Genomic DNA, 17066 nt, shown 5'->3' on the forward strand with positions numbered 1-17066 from the left:
GATCCTATGAATAGAAGTTAGTGTAATTAAGAATAAAACTGTTTCACATTAATTTATAACTTAAAAGTATTTATAAAGTTGAGTATCTTAAATAATCTTTGAAGGTACTCTTTAGTTTGCAAATACAAATTAGTAGATTCAGTAAACATCTCAAATAGATAAAACATTAGTATCAATTTTTTTAAACTTTGTGAAAAGCTTTGTAAAAAATAATTTAAATTCAGCTTCTAATGCTGCATTTTAGTTAACTTTATTATTGACTAAAAGTATTTTCTCATTTCAATACTATAGCTTTACTTTTTCTATGTCAATTGGAAATGCATAGTTATTTTTACAACAAAAGTGCGGGTAGTAAAATTATATACCTGAAAGTTGATTTGTTTTTTTTTCAAATTATTTAAAGCACTACTCAACTGTAAAGTTATTAAATTTTAGGTTTCATCCAATATACCTGATATAAAAATTATGTTTCGGAAAAAGGGCAATAGTTTTAAGGTTAGTTTTTCTTGATATAAATGTAGGAAGTAGGTTTTGAATTTAACATTATTCGTTAAAAATAGTTTTGAGTAATAAAAATATTTCAAATTTTTTGGTCTAAAAAAAACTTTTTACTGACTTAAACTATATCACACGATTGTTAACTATCTACAGGTTTTTATAGCTTTCATTTATAAGTACAATTTATTTTTTAGTTCTAAAATCATTTTTTTTAAATAAGAATTTTATAAAAGTAGCCTTGATGGTTGGTCATTTGAAAAAAAATAATAAGTAAACAAGTGTGATGCTAACAAAACAGTTGTTGTATTTTGTGTGCTAAATCACCGAACAAAGTTTATTTTTACAAAATTAAATTTTTTCAAAAAATACGCAAACTAAAAAGTTTTTTTTTTTATCAAAAAACATTTTAGTTTATTTACTCTAAATTACTTGAAGTTAAAAAAAAACTTGATATTTAGTTTTACTTATTAAATTTTAGTCATTTATATTTAGTTTACAAAAAGTTTTTTTTCAACTAAAATTAATGTAAAAACCAAGTCTTTAAGGATTAGTGTTTTTAATATATTTTTGTATAAAAAAACATGTAATATAATAAAAAAACGATGAAAGTTTCAGATTTAAGGACCAAAAAAATATTTATGTTTTAAATTTTTATTAAGTTTTAGAAAACAGTTATTTCTAATTAAAAAAACTATATGAGAAAAAAAAATCTAAGGTAATTTTAAATTAAAAATATGTTCATTAAACATAATGAAAAAATCAAAGCTAACTATTTTGTCAAAAGATCTGATATATTAAGTCTAATCTTTATGTATTCATTATTTAAGTATTTAAAGCCTATTAAAATTTAAAACATACATTTTTACATTAAAGACCTGTATTTTTATGATAAGAAGTATCAAAAACATACGTTAGAGGAAAACAATGCATAATTTTAAATCTAACTTAAGAATAAAATAACAGTAAAAGTAAATGGTATTTATATGATTGAACAAGATGTTGCTTGAAATAATAAACTCAGGTCTACTTTCTTGTTTTAAGTTATAAAATATTTAAGGTCTTTAGATTTAATCTAAGTGCTTCCAGAAAATATGAATACATTTTTACCTAATTTAAACTGTTAAACTTTTATAACAGCAAATAAATTTTATACATATAAAATATATAAATAGCAAGACATAACACGTAATCAAACATAAACGAAACAATTAGTTTAGCTATTATGTGTACAGCACTATTGTCACTACAGCCTAGTCTAAATTTCTTAAGTGTTTAATTTTAAACACAAAAAGATACTCAGTTAATTACAAAAACACGACCGTTATATAAAGAACATACGTAATACTTAAATAAAGTTTAATTTTAGTAAAATTAGATTTATTTTAAGATTACTCTTTTAAGTATTCAAGGTTTTTCTCAAACTTTTAAATAAAAATAACATAACTTAATGACTTAACGTATATAAACCTTGTTTTTCTTTACTAACATTAAGTTTTATGATTTTAGTCTGTAAAGCCAGCAAACTTTTAATTGAAAATCATCAATATTAAAAAATTCTTATTAAATTTATGTCGACTTATGCAATTAAAATTTAAAAAGTTCTTATAAAGATTATGTCGACTTATGTATTTATAATTTAAAAATAAATTTAGGAGAACTTTAGGATCTTAAAATTTTAATTTATATAAGGTATAAAGTATAAACTATTTTCAATGTAAGTAAACTACAACTCTTAATATAAAAAATATTAAGTTCAACTATACATAAACTTCTAAAATTTGTAGATTTTCTTTAAAATTTGTCCTATATAATATTAAAGATAAAAGTTACGTTATTATAATAAAGTGAGTATTTTATTAAAATATCCTCTTAAGTTATGTTTTAAAGTTTTAAAACGACATATATATGATGCGCATCATATATATGTCGTTTTAAAACTTTAAAACATAACTTAAGAGGATATTTTAATAAAATACTCACTTTATTATAATAACGTAACTTTTATCTTTAATATTATATAGGACAAATTTTAATGAAAATCTACAAATTTTAGAAGTTTATGTATAGTTGAACTTAATATTTTTTATATTAAGAGTTGTAGTTTACTTACATTGAAAATAGTTTATACTTTATACCTTATATAAATTAAAATTTTAAGATCCTAAAGTTCTCCTAAATTTATTTTTAAATTATAAATACATAAGTCGACATAATCTTTATAAGAACTTTTTAAATTTTAATTGCATAAGTCGACATAAATTTAATAAGAATTTTTTAATATTGATGATTTTCAATTAAAAGTTTGCTGGCTTTACAGACTAAAATCATAAAACTTAATGTTAGTAAAGAAAAACAAGGTTTATATACGTTAAGTCATTAAGTTATGTTATTTTTATTTAAAAGTTTGAGAAAAACCTTGAATACTTAAAAGAGTAATCTTAAAATAAATCTAATTTTACTAAAATTTTTTTTTTGATTCATGTACAGAAACAACATTTTCATAACTTTGTTATTGCAAATGCTTATAATTCAGAATTTATATTCGATGTTGGAGATACCAGTAAAAAAATGGAAATTGAAGTGCTGTATGACAATGAAAGAGAAATACGAGAATCATTTATGCTTATTATGGACCCAGATGAAAACTTGTTTGCTTCTTTAGATGTATGAGACATTAGTTATTTCTTTTTTTTTTGTTTATTTACATAATAAGAAGGAAAAACTACGCTTATTATGTTCTATAAAATTATGAAAACTGGTAAGTTTTATAAAACAAACTTATAAAATATAAAAAAATACTTAAACTAATCAAATGGAGTTTTTCCATGCAGAACAACAGAGCCATAGTCTACATAAATCAAAAAAATATTTTTGCTGACGTAACATTCCCTTCGATTCCCTCCGTAATTTCTCTGCTTGATTACGACAGAATGCCACATGCTTCAAAAGAACCCACTCCAGGATATCCGGTTGTCTGTGTTTCGGTTTGTATCGGTTTCTATGCCTTGACTGTTCTTACTAACTTTTTTTTAAATTTTTTAGTTATACTTTAAGAAAAGTTAATATTTACTATAATATTTGTCTTAAAAAAATTGACATTCAGTCCATCAAAACAGTTGTCGTAAATAAACAAAAATTATTGTTCCTAAATTTCGTTCTTTATTTCTAGCCGTGTAACCCAAAGCATTCGAACTTCAAAGAACTGGGTCCCATTTGCAAAAGCGAAGGAATAAACGACACCTTAACAACTTTTAGGTACGATTCACCTAACAATCTTTCAATTCACGTTCAATGTTTAAACTATCACAACGCAGGTGGACGGTCGCAGCTCCCACTAGTGTCGACGGGGTGACGAGCGATTTGCGCGACCTCACCGAAAACACTTTCTTCACGTCAACCACGACGATAACGCTGGACAGCATCTACTTCGGGCGAGGCAGCCGAGTGGCGTGCGTGGCTCGCGCGGTCAACAACGACGGCGAGGCCGGTCTCGAGTCAGCGTCCGAGCCCGTTGAAGTAAGCAGGGAGAAGTCGATTTGCCAGTCGAGGAATCCGGGATCGGTTGGCGCGGAGCCGTTCGCTTCGGACATCCGGTACGTTGGGAGCGGCGAGCATTCCAACTCGGTCAGGATCTCGGTTTCCATGCCGCACGTTGATGGCATGTTGCCGGTTATAAGCACTAACGCGCTCGGTAACTTCGAAAGTACGCTGAGCAAGGACGTTATGAGAATCGCAAATCACAGGTGAATAAAATCAGATTGAGAGTATAACAGATTTTAAACTGTTAGTACTATTTTGATATATTATATGTATAGTAAGTATAAAAACAAAACTTTATTCGTTTTCTTACTAATAAAGTAACACACTTTATAGTACGCATACTTTTTATTTTTACTTCTGAAAATTTTGCAAGATGCTCAAACATAATCAACTTTGATGAATTGAAAACTGCTAATGGCTTCTTAACAAAGGACATTCGCCATGCAAACACAGCAGATGAAACTTACAGCCACCAGTATGACGAGAAAGTCCGAGGGAAAAAAGCTTTACAGTTTTACAAGTTGGTTACTTTATTTTATTTTTTATCTAACAACTGTTACAATGTTCAAACAATGTAGGAACTTGAAACACGATTCGTGCATGTGGAACTTCGAGGCTTACTACGATTTGACGGAGCTTGTGCAAAAATGTGGCGCACAAACAGCAAACGAAGGACAGGTGTTTTACTTTTGTTAACTTTTACAAAAACTACCATTTTTAGCGTAAGGTTTTATGTATAAAGATTTAAAAGCAGTAGAGTAAGAATTAAGAAAGTGAGTCAATTAATAACATAGAAAGTTTAATAAAAAAGGAAGAACAATTTTAGGTTCGGATCATATTCTAAAGTTGTAATTATACATACAGCTTAATATTAAAACAATAACGGTTTAGGATTTTAACATGCCAAAAGTATCTTTTGTCAAGCTTTTATTAGCTTAAGAAGATACAAAAGTTAATTTATACTTATTATTCAAAGTTTTTTTTCAGTCATAAAATATGTCATTAAAATTTTATATGCATAAAACAACAGTTTTTTTTTACTTAATTTTCATTTATAATATGTATGTATATTGTTCAAAAGTTAGGAGTAAACGGTTTGAAATCAGTTTGAAAACTTTTCAAAAGTATAATATGAGCTTTTTTATTTCAAGAAAAAAAAAACAAAGATACAACATTAAAAAATAATAATTTTATAAATAGTTACATTACTAGACAAAAAATTGTCGTAGAAATAACTAAAATTTTATTTTCTTATATGGAAGATACAAAAAAAAATTCATTTATACCTGTTATAATTACTGTTAAAATGGAACTTTTAAAATTTAAACACCCTGTAAATTTGTTATTTTAATTATTTATAAGTTTTTTTTTTTAATTGCTAAACTAATGTAGTTTTATACAATATCACAACTTTTGTTTTAGCAGTTATACTTACTTTTTAAATAAAAAGGGTGAAAATAATCTTTTAACGTATAATTGATAATATTTAGTTGAGATTTTTTTTTTGTATAGTTTATACAGCTAATGATATATTATCGTTTGCAAGCTCCACTATAAAAAACAAAAACTTTTATTTTGTTGTTCCTTTGAATTTTCTAATTATTCAATTATATAATAGTATTTTTTATTTACACAGTTGAAACAGTATATAACGTCATTGTTTTTTATTATTGATTTAGTAACAAAAATAAATTGTTTTTTATCCTTTTTTATGTTTTAGAAAACATTAATTAATTGATTATTACAGTATTATAATAATAAAGCTTTACTACAACTAACTTATTTTATTTAGCGACTCATTACTAATGGTTTTTCAAGCCTAAATAGATTTTAAATAACAAAAAAGGAAAGATATAAACATTTCCTAAAAAAAAAGAATTGATTTCTACTACAGTCTTGTATCAATAACGCAATTAAATTTGCTAATAATTCTCATATATTTAAATAAATAAACTTCTTATAAGTTTCTTAAAGTAACACTTCTGAATACAAACATATTTAAATTTGTTTAAACCTAAAACTATAAGTTTTATTATCGGTATAAAATGTTAGTATAAGTCTCAAACTTTAGTTATTTGTATCACAGGTTCAAGACTTGGTTCAGTCTTACATTTCACTTCGCCTTCCCCTTTACGTTTCTTACGTCTACCACTCTTCTGTTGGTAGCGGGTGGCAGCACTACGACCTGCAAACCCAGCTTCGGATGTCTTTCGTGTACGACACCGGCATCATGTGGGATCAAGGCATTGAAACATCCCCGGATGCGGAACTCAAAGGACTCTTGTACCTTACCAGCATGAAAATTCGCGACGACGGCCGCTTGGTGGTCAGTTTCCGAACAGAAGCCAAGTTCAGAGGATTGTTTGTCAAGGATCATCAGGAAAGCGATTTTGTTGCCACGGTGGTTAGCCCCTCCCACCCGCAACTTCAACTGACTCTGACTCTTGAAGAAAGCGAACAAAGCTACAACGACCCTCGACAAAAATGGTCGTTTGTGTCAGACTACGCAGTTAAGGACTACTCTGGAGTCTATACCGTGAAACTAGTACCTTGCACAGCATCTGCAGGAACAAAAAAACTATCTACCTCTTTTTGCAGCCCGAGAGATCTCCTCAGTTTCGATATAAACATAAGATTTCAACAAGTGAGTAATTAAAATTGAAAGCTGTTTTTTTTACTTTCGAATATCATAAATAAGTTTTTTGTAAGATTTTAAAATAGACTTTAAAAAAAAAAAAAAGAAAAGTACATACTATTTTTTAAAATAAGTATTAAACAGGTTAGCGATCCAGTCTCAGCAAAGTTTAGCTTGAACACGAATTTTTATCTTTTGAGCAAAAAATCATTATATTTATCTGATGGTTCTACTAGTTTTGATAAAGATGGTGATACTGCTTTTATTAAAGGTAATCGTCAATTTTTTATTTTCTATCAATGTGAGCTAAATTTCTCTAAAATTTAAGCTTAAAAAAGTTAAGTTTTTGAAAACAAAATTCTTTAGTTTGTGTTTATCAACTTAAATTGATTATATTGCTTACTGTTTTTAAAATCATAGATTTATGATTTTATAGGAGCCGAAATATTTGGTAGAGTTGTAGTTGACCCAGTTCATAAGATCGGCAACTCATTTGGTGTCAGCATCGAAAAAGTGTTTGTTTGTAGCGGAAATGGAGGGTATATTCCGAAGTTTGATCCAGAAAATGACGAATTTGGGTGCATAGCTAAAACCCAGACAATGGAACATCACTACAAAATTATTGTGAGTTTCTTTTGGTTACTTTATTAAGGTTTTTGCAAATCCTTTTCTTTGTTGAAATATAATACTATTTTTTATACTTTTTTTCACCTAAATCAAGTAATCATTATTTCTTATGATTACATGCTAAAATACTATAAAGTTGCTTACTTTTCATTTCATAAGTCTATTCTTTTCAAACTGATTTAGAAATAATATTAAAAAGACTTTAGATTTTTTAATAGTGCTTACTTTTTTAGATTAAACCGAATTTTCAAAAACTTAGACAAACCATAAATTATAGCTTTTCTAAATAAATAATAATTTCTGGTTATTTTCCGACGAAAATACATTTAACTAATTCTTTAAATTGGAGTTATGTTAAACTGTTAAACTTAGGCTATACTTGTAGTTCTAAGTATTATATACCGATTAAACACTTTAATAAACTTAGTTTTCTAATTCATAATAAATTTTCTTAAAATAATAAGTAAACATTGTTCTTATGTTTTAATTTAAAATAAACTAGTCTTCATTACAAATAAAGTAAGAGTTTTACTGCCAAGTGATCTGATAGTTATTTAAACTTCTACTCTACATACTTTAGTTACTTAATTAAAGTGCTTACTTAAAACAAGCTTCCCAACATTTTAAAACATTTAAGGTTACTATAAATAAGGCATAAGGTTATATTATTACATAATAACATTGAATACTCCTTTAATTTAAAAATATACGCTCTAACCAAAAAACAAACACAAGCATCATCACTAACTTATAACTAGAAACGTTTTGAAATACCTAATTAATTATGAAACACTAACAAAATTAATATTTCGGTAGTACTTAATAATATTTTTCAAGGACAAAGAGCAACCAGACTCGCAAGACTTGTATGCTGAACGTGTACCGTTTAAAGCGAAGCTGGCAGTTGACGATTCAGAAGCCTCTCAGTTGAAAAAACGATCTGATACAGACGGTTTCAGAATGAGTTCTAATCCTCTGTTTACTGTAAGTCAAACTAGAAAAATGTTAAAAATATTTTTTAAATCAAAAAATAAGTTATTTAGTCCTCAGAAAGTAGTTTAAAAAAAATTGAGTGTTTAACTGAATGAATTAAATTTTAATAAAAAACTAAAAACACTCTGAGTAAAAAATATAGTTTTAAGTATAACTTATAGTATACAAAAACATAGTATAAAAATATAATACTTATATTTTGATATAATAGTAATAAATAATAATAAAATATAATACTTATTTAGTACTTTTAGTATAAAAAGTATAGTTTTTAATAAAACATCATAGTGAATGAAAAAAGTTTTTATCCTTCTTTCACTCTTTTTTTACATTATTTTACTTACAAGTCTATATTTTTATATTTAAATCTGCTAAAGAAAAGTTTCACAAAAGAGAACTAAAATTCACAGGTGACAGCTGGGAGCGAGTGGTACTTACACATCATTTACACCATCAAAACGCACAACAAGCGAATTAAACGGCACAACATTGAAAGATCGAACGACATTTTACGCCAGAAAAGGTCGATAGGCAAGTATATAGAAAGTAAAATTGGAAAAAAACACAACCGAGGGACTCAAATGATGCACATAAGATTGGACAGAAGTTCCGAAAAGCCAAAAGAAAATTCGCCCATCAACAAAAGCAGTGTTCAAAAAGAAACAAAGAATGTGAAAAACGCAAGCAGTACTACGTGGGTGTTGATTGTAGTTGGAGTTCTTGTTGCAATCTTAGTCGCTGTTGTTGTTAGTATTTACAGCAGAAAGTTGCTTCTGAAAGCAAATCATACAAAAGCAAATGTAGCTTACAAGTCAGCAATTGTACGAAAAAAATCAACTGATGATAATAAAAAAGTGCAAAGAAAAGTCAATGCTGGCAAGATGCAGACAGTTTACACGAGTGTTGAAGGTTCAGAGGTTTGATGCACAAATTTACCAACATCGAATAAAAGAAACAGTAAAAATAGTTACAGTTTTTAAATAACAATTATTTTTAGCATAAATTTTTATCGACTGTACTACTGAACATAGTGCCTTTTATGGTATTAAAATAGCTATAGAACATTTTTCTCACTAGCTTTATTTTGAGTGGTTAGCGATCTTAGAAACTTTTACATTATAAGTTATTAAGAAAATATAAAAAAGAGTTGTTTTATTTTCTATTTAGAAGTCAAGTTATGTTGCTAAAACAGCTAAAGTTACGAAGTTTTTAAGTTCTTACTGCTAGTCGATAATGCAACAACTTTTTAGTTTACTTATTTTTTCAAAACCAATCCTTAAGTATCTTTTTCTAATCCTTTGTAAACATGCATAAAATTATAATTAAGTACCTACTGCATTAATTTTTTTGAAATAAAACTGAATTGTTTTGAGTACTTACTTGTTTACTTGTATAAATAGAAGTTAAATTAAATTTTTATTCCTAATATTCTTTACTAGTTTTACAGTAGTAGTTTAAACTATTTTATTCTTTAATTTTTACTTATAACTTTTTACTGTTTATGTAAAAGTTATAAAGTAATATTTTATAACTTTTGTATTATGTTTTTGAAACTTACTATCGTTTCTAACTCTTCTGTTTGCAATTTAAACGTTTTTTACTTTTACATTTCTACCTTCCATGTTTCTAACTCGGTACGTTTTTCTAACTTTTACATTTCTACCTTGAACGTTTTTGACTTTTACCTTTAAATAATTTTTTTACAATAAACTACAGAAAAACGAAACTATTTTTAATGCTTTGTATGTCATTATTTTTTATAAGTTAAACCGTCGCTTTTACAACTGTTAACAAAAAACGTGTTTGTAGTGTAGTGTTACTTATTTTAAAAAAATATAAACACATCATTTTAATCATCAAAAATTTAAATGTTCAATTTAAACAAAAATAACAAGTAAGACGACGATTTTGTAATAGGTAATGTTCTAAAAGATGAAATACATTTTTAAAAACGCGATTAAAGTTATAAGTTTAAAAAAGTTAACTTGTTTTTAAAAGTCACTGTAAATATTTAGAAATATTACATTATAGTAATAATTAAAAAAGTTTAAAAATATTGAAACATACCGAGTTATAAAGAAATGTGAATAGAATTAAAAGAGTAGAAAAATAATAAATTAACCGTTTATCATATAAACGTACAACTATACTTACCGTATTTCAAATCTTGTGTATTAAAAATAAAAACTGTATAAATTTTTATTCTATTGTTTTAGTTTCTTATACGAACATCGTCATTCGTCCTTTTTTTACTAGTTTGGTGAAAGTTTTAAGAGCTGGTAAGTTTAAGAAAGTTTTTTTAATAACAGTTCTCATTTGATATTCAATTTACATTTAGCTACGAAGTTGTTTTCTGTATTTAGTTCACTGTTCTTGAGATACGGTTTGTTTTATAGGGGTAAAAACATGAATTATTAATCGATTATTAATAGAACTCATAGATAGATGTATTCATTATAAAAAATATGATAACATTTTAAGAAGAAACCTTAAATTAATAAAATATTAAACGTTGAGTTTGGTGTCTTTAAATATGATTTTAATAACATAAATTTCTAGTTAGATTAAAGTGTAACATAACTATTCAACTAATCCTAAAAAAAAACTATTAAGTCATGTATGTCCTTTAACGTCAGACCTGGAGAAGACGTTAAAAAGTACTCGTGGTGTGCGACTCCATTGCCAAAAGGTTCTTCATGCACCAGATCCTAAGACCAATAATTTTGAGCTTCTTTTTTGTTGTTCAATAAATTATAACAATGTTACTAAAATTTATATTTTAAGCATGGACAAAAACATCTAGCTTAATGTGATTTTAAATTAAGGACTCAAATACCTAATGACTTAAACACGAAAGCCTCTTGAAAGGTTTTAGAAAGAACTAAGGTTCGTTTTAATAAACAACAATCAAATAAAGGTGTTATAAATATTTTCAAGAAAATATTATTTTTATATGAATTATGAGAATACTTATTAATATATTATCTTGGAGACAAGTCATTATTGTTTACATTTTTAAAATAAATAATTAATAATTGGTTTAGATGACATTGGTTTAGTTTTGATTGTAGCAATTATATATTTTATGCTTATTGTATTTTAGTTTTTTACTACACAATTTTATCTAAAAATTAATTTAATACTCTTTTTTTTGCATTTTAAATTATAACTAAGTTTAATATAGTAAGCAGATACAATATATCTTCTCCTAAAAAAATACTTCTGTTGATTATGTAAAGTTATTAATGAGCTAATATTTTTGTTGTGGTTGTTTTCTGAAGTTTAAGTTTTTTCGTGATAAATTTTTTTTTGTATAAATCAATACCGTTTAAGTAAGTTGATTTTCAAATATTTTATTCTACGATATCAAGTTATAGTTAAATATATAGGAATAGACAATTTTTTTTGTTGTATATATATTTTTTTAATTACAAAGATTGAAAAAGAAACCTATGTATTTTTTAAGGTTTCGATTGATCAAAAGTTCTTCTATTATGTATTATAAATGAAAAAAAAAATATAAGTTTATACACAGTATATTAATAAATATGTTTTAAAAAAACTGCCAAAAACATCAAATATTTTTATGAAGTACAGAATGTTTTAATAACTGCTTATCAATTTTCTAAAATTTAAAACTTATTTACAACTTTTTTTGTTTTAATGCAATTAATGTTAAATAAAACAAATTTATGACATAGAATAAAAACAAAAGTAAGTAAATTTTTTGAAAGTCTAAAGTTTTTGTTCTTTTATATCTTACACTGGCTATGCAGATATTCTTTTAAACAATCTTAAAAAACTTATATAGTTGTAATGACGCTTTGTAAAAATTTTTGTCTACTATAAATCTATTACTTAGTTCTAAAAATAAATTAAAATAAAGGTTAAAGTCTACAGAGCCTAAAACCTGAGCTTTCTAATGCCGTGAGACAAGCTTAAGTTAACAAAGGTTTTATCATAGCAATTCGATCATCAGACCACAAACCCTAGGTAGAAAGTTTTCGGTTGCGGCTCACTGACATAATAGTTTTAATAAAAACGAAACCCGGTTCTCAGCCTACCGAAAGCTTGTGGTCTGATGATCGAATTGATATGGTAAAATTTTTATTAACTTAATACTAACAAGTAAAATATAACTTATTTTTAAATCCATTTTTTACCTTTATCCTTATCTAGATGAAAATACATAAACCTTATTACGCTCTGTCGTTACATTTTTTAGAGTCAAATTTGTTTACTTATTTTATTTACTGTAAAGGCTTTAGTTATCAAATAAATATTTTAAATCATTTAAGATTTCCATTATATATATATATATATAAAAGTTTATTTCAAGATGTAAAACTCAAAGGACTCGAGTTTCGTGCCTATGCACTCATCAGCTTCAAAACAAGTTTAAAATAAAGCACAAAACAAAAAACGTAAATGATAATTATATATATATATGTATTATATATATATAATTATATATAAAATAAGGTTAATGTTTAAACGTAAACACTTTCAACTGAGCCCACTTGAAGGGCTTTTAAATAATTTATTCAAATGGCGATTTTAAAAATTCTGGAACATATGTTTCACAAAGCTTTAATTTTTCATAAAGCTTTGATCATCAGCCAGTTAAATTCAAAATACAAAGCACTGTACTAAACAAAGATACAAAAGTTATGCAAAAAAACAAAAAACAGTATGACGTAATATTGTACATTACAAATATTCAGTACAAAAATCGATCTACCTTCTAACTAATTAAACAACTAAAATTCACGAAAACAACAGTTAATTGACTATAAAATGCTTCAAAATTTGTTGTGTTTTAAAAGAAGCTTTTTTATATGTCGACAAGACGATATAAATTCGCTTCGCTTATTTAAACAACCTTCCCTTTTTAACGCATACATAACGGCTGTTGATTCTTTTAAGCACAGCCTACAAACAGGGTTGTTACTATTTGCTATTGGCTGTGCTCTTTTTATCACCTCCCAAGTTAATTTAAAATCAATGTTTTTGCGCTTAAGGCCGCAAACATACTTCGAAAGCTCAGTTTCATTTTCGTATACACCCTGGTACAGGTAACAACCCTGTTTGTAGGCTGTGCTTAAAAGAATCAACAGCCGTTATGTATGCGTTAAAAAGGGAAGGTTGTTTAAATAAGCGAAGCGAATTTATATCGTCTTGTCGACATATAAAAAAGCTTCTTTTAAAACACAACAAATTTTGAAGCATTTTATAGTCAATTAACTGTTGTTTTCGTGAATTTTAGTTGTTTAATTAGTTAGAAGGTAGATCGATTTTTGTACTGAATATTTGTAATGTACAATATTACGTAATACTGTTTTTTGTTTTTTTGCATAACTTTTGTATCTTTGTTTAGTACAGTGCTTTGTATTTTGAATTTAACTGGCTGATGATCAAAGCTTTATGAAAAATTAAAGCTTTGTGAAACATATGTTCCAGAATTTTTAAAATCGCCATTTGAATAAATTATTTAAAAGCCCTTCAAGTGGGCTCAGTTGAAAGTGTTTACGTTTAAACATTAACCTTATTTTATATATAATTATATATATATAATACATATATATATATAATTATCATTTACGTTTTTTGTTTTGTGCTTTATTTTAAACTTGTTTTGAAGCTGATGAGTGCATAGGCACGAAACTCGAGTCCTTTGAGTTTTACATCTTGAAATAAACTTTTATATATATATATATATAATGGAAATCTTAAATGATTTAAAATATTTATTTGATAACTAAAGCCTTTACAGTAAATAAAATAAGTAAACAAATTTGACTCTAAAAAATGTAACGACAGAGCGTAATAAGGTTTATGTATTTTCATCTAGATAAGGATAAAGGTAAAAAATGGATTTAAAAATAAGTTATATTTTACTTGTTAGTATTAAGTTAATAAAAATTTTACCATATCAATTCGATCATCAGACCACAAGCTTTCGGTAGGCTGAGAACCGGGTTTCGTTTTTATTAAAACTATTATGTCAGTGAGCCGCAACCGAAAACTTTCTACCTAGGGTTTGTGGTCTGATGATCGAATTGCTATGATAAAACCTTTGTTAACTTAAGCTTGTCTCACGGCATTAGAAAGCTCAGGTTTTAGGCTCTGTAGACTTTAACCTTTATTTTAATTTATTTTTAGAACTAAGTAATAGATTTATAGTAGACAAAAATTTTTACAAAGCGTCATTACAACTATATAAGTTTTTTAAGATTGTTTAAAAGAATATCTGCATAGCCAGTGTAAGATATAAAAGAACAAAAACTTTAGACTTTCAAAAAATTTACTTACTTTTGTTTTTATTCTATGTCATAAATTTGTTTTATTTAACATTAATTGCATTAAAACAAAAAAAGTTGTAAATAAGTTTTAAATTTTAGAAAATTGATAAGCAGTTATTAAAACATTCTGTACTTCATAAAAATATTTGATGTTTTTGGCAGTTTTTTTAAAACATATTTATTAATATACTGTGTATAAACTTATATTTTTTTTTTCATTTATAATACATAATAGAAGAACTTTTGATCAATCGAAACCTTAAAAAATACATAGGTTTCTTTTTCAATCTTTGTAATTAAAAAAATATATATACAACAAAAAAAATTGTCTATTCCTATATATTTAACTATAACTTGATATCGTAGAATAAAATATTTGAAAATCAACTTACTTAAACGGTATTGATTTATACAAAAAAAAATTTATCACGAAAAAACTTAAACTTCAGAAAACAACCACAACAAAAATATTAGCTCATTAATAACTTTACATAATCAACAGAAGTATTTTTTTAGGAGAAGATATATTGTATCTGCTTACTATATTAAACTTAGTTATAATTTAAAATGCAAAAAAAAGAGTATTAAATTAATTTTTAGATAAAATTGTGTAGTAAAAAACTAAAATACAATAAGCATAAAATATATAATTGCTACAATCAAAACTAAACCAATGTCATCTAAACCAATTATTAATTATTTATTTTAAAAATGTAAACAATAATGACTTGTCTCCAAGATAATATATTAATAAGTATTCTCATAATTCATATAAAAATAATATTTTCTTGAAAATATTTATAACACCTTTATTTGATTGTTGTTTATTAAAACGAACCTTAGTTCTTTCTAAAACCTTTCAAGAGGCTTTCGTGTTTAAGTCATTAGGTATTTGAGTCCTTAATTTAAAATCACATTAAGCTAGATGTTTTTGTCCATGCTTAAAATATAAATTTTAGTAACATTGTTATAATTTATTGAACAACAAAAAAGAAGCTCAAAATTATTGGTCTTAGGATCTGGTGCATGAAGAACCTTTTGGCAATGGAGTCGCACACCACGAGTACTTTTTAACGTCTTCTCCAGGTCTGACGTTAAAGGACATACATGACTTAATAGTTTTTTTTTAGGATTAGTTGAATAGTTATGTTACACTTTAATCTAACTAGAAATTTATGTTATTAAAATCATATTTAAAGACACCAAACTCAACGTTTAATATTTTATTAATTTAAGGTTTCTTCTTAAAATGTTATCATATTTTTTATAATGAATACATCTATCTATGAGTTCTATTAATAATCGATTAATAATTCATGTTTTTACCCCTATAAAACAAACCGTATCTCAAGAACAGTGAACTAAATACAGAAAACAACTTCGTAGCTAAATGTAAATTGAATATCAAATGAGAACTGTTATTAAAAAAACTTTCTTAAACTTACCAGCTCTTAAAACTTTCACCAAACTAGTAAAAAAAGGACGAATGACGATGTTCGTATAAGAAACTAAAACAATAGAATAAAAATTTATACAGTTTTTATTTTTAATACACAAGATTTGAAATACGGTAAGTATAGTTGTACGTTTATATGATAAACGGTTAATTTATTATTTTTCTACTCTTTTAATTCTATTCACATTTCTTTATAACTCGGTATGTTTCAATATTTTTAAACTTTTTTAATTATTACTATAATGTAATATTTCTAAATATTTACAGTGACTTTTAAAAACAAGTTAACTTTTTTAAACTTATAACTTTAATCGCGTTTTTAAAAATGTATTTCATCTTTTAGAACATTACCTATTACAAAATCGTCGTCTTACTTGTTATTTTTGTTTAAATTGAACATTTAAATTTTTGATGATTAAAATGATGTGTTTATATTTTTTTAAAATAAGTAACACTACACTACAAACACGTTTTTTGTTAACAGTTGTAAAAGCGACGGTTTAACTTATAAAAAATAATGACATACAAAGCATTAAAAATAGTTTCGTTTTTCTGTAGTTTATTGTAAAAAAATTATTTAAAGGTAAAAGTCAAAAACGTTCAAGGTAGAAATGTAAAAGTTAGAAAAACGTACCGAGTTAGAAACATGGAAGGTAGAAATGTAAAAGTAAAAAACGTTTAAATTGCAAACAGAAGAGTTAGAAACGATAGTAAGTTTCAAAAACATAATACAAAAGTTATAAAATATTACTTTATAACTTTTACATAAACAGTAAAAAGTTATAAGTAAAAATTAAAGAATAAAATAGTTTAAACTACTACTGTAAAACTAGTAAAGAATATTAGGAATAAAAATTTAATTTAACTTCTATTTATACAAGTAAACAAGTAAGTACTCAAAACAATTCAGTTTTATTTCAAAAAAATTAATGCAGTAGGTACTTAATTATAATTTTATGCATGTTTACAAAGGATTAGAAAAAGATACTTAAGGATTGGTTTTGAAAAAATAAGT

General features: G+C 25.7%; 1 protein-coding gene across 1 annotated transcript; it reads left to right on the forward strand.

Annotated features, from left to right (window-relative positions):
* Positions 1–3025: 3025 nt before the first annotated feature.
* On the forward strand, positions 3026–9757 carry LOC145843923 (FRAS1-related extracellular matrix protein 2-like). The gene is made up of 11 exons (XM_082951201.1): positions 3026–3162; positions 3330–3482; positions 3668–3753; positions 3813–4241; positions 4412–4558; positions 4617–4716; positions 6125–6682; positions 6818–6944; positions 7110–7297; positions 8138–8284; positions 8704–9757. The coding sequence occupies exons 1-11, from the start codon at positions 3067–3069 to the stop codon at positions 9214–9216; spliced, it is 2544 nt and encodes an 847-aa protein (XP_082807327.1). The 5' UTR covers positions 3026–3066; the 3' UTR covers positions 9217–9757.
* The last annotated feature ends 7309 nt before the right edge of the window (positions 9758–17066 follow it).

Source organism: Thalia democratica, chromosome 9, assembly GCF_965202585.1.
Source record: "Thalia democratica chromosome 9, ktThaDemo2.hap1.1, whole genome shotgun sequence".
NCBI lineage: Eukaryota > Metazoa > Chordata > Thaliacea > Salpida > Salpidae > Thalia > Thalia democratica.

Bases quoted from the DNA above. Each gene is read 5' to 3' on its own strand.
- LOC145843923 (XM_082951201.1), top strand. From the start codon at position 3,067: ATGGAAATTGAAGTGCTGTATGACAATGAAAGAGAAATACGAGAATCA. The intron at 4,242-4,411 runs GTGAATAAAATC...AAATTTTGCAAG, and splicing joins ATGAGAATCGCAAATCACAG to ATGCTCAAACATAATCAACT. The intron at 4,559-4,616 runs GTTGGTTACTTT...CAAACAATGTAG, and splicing joins AAAGCTTTACAGTTTTACAA to GAACTTGAAACACGATTCGT.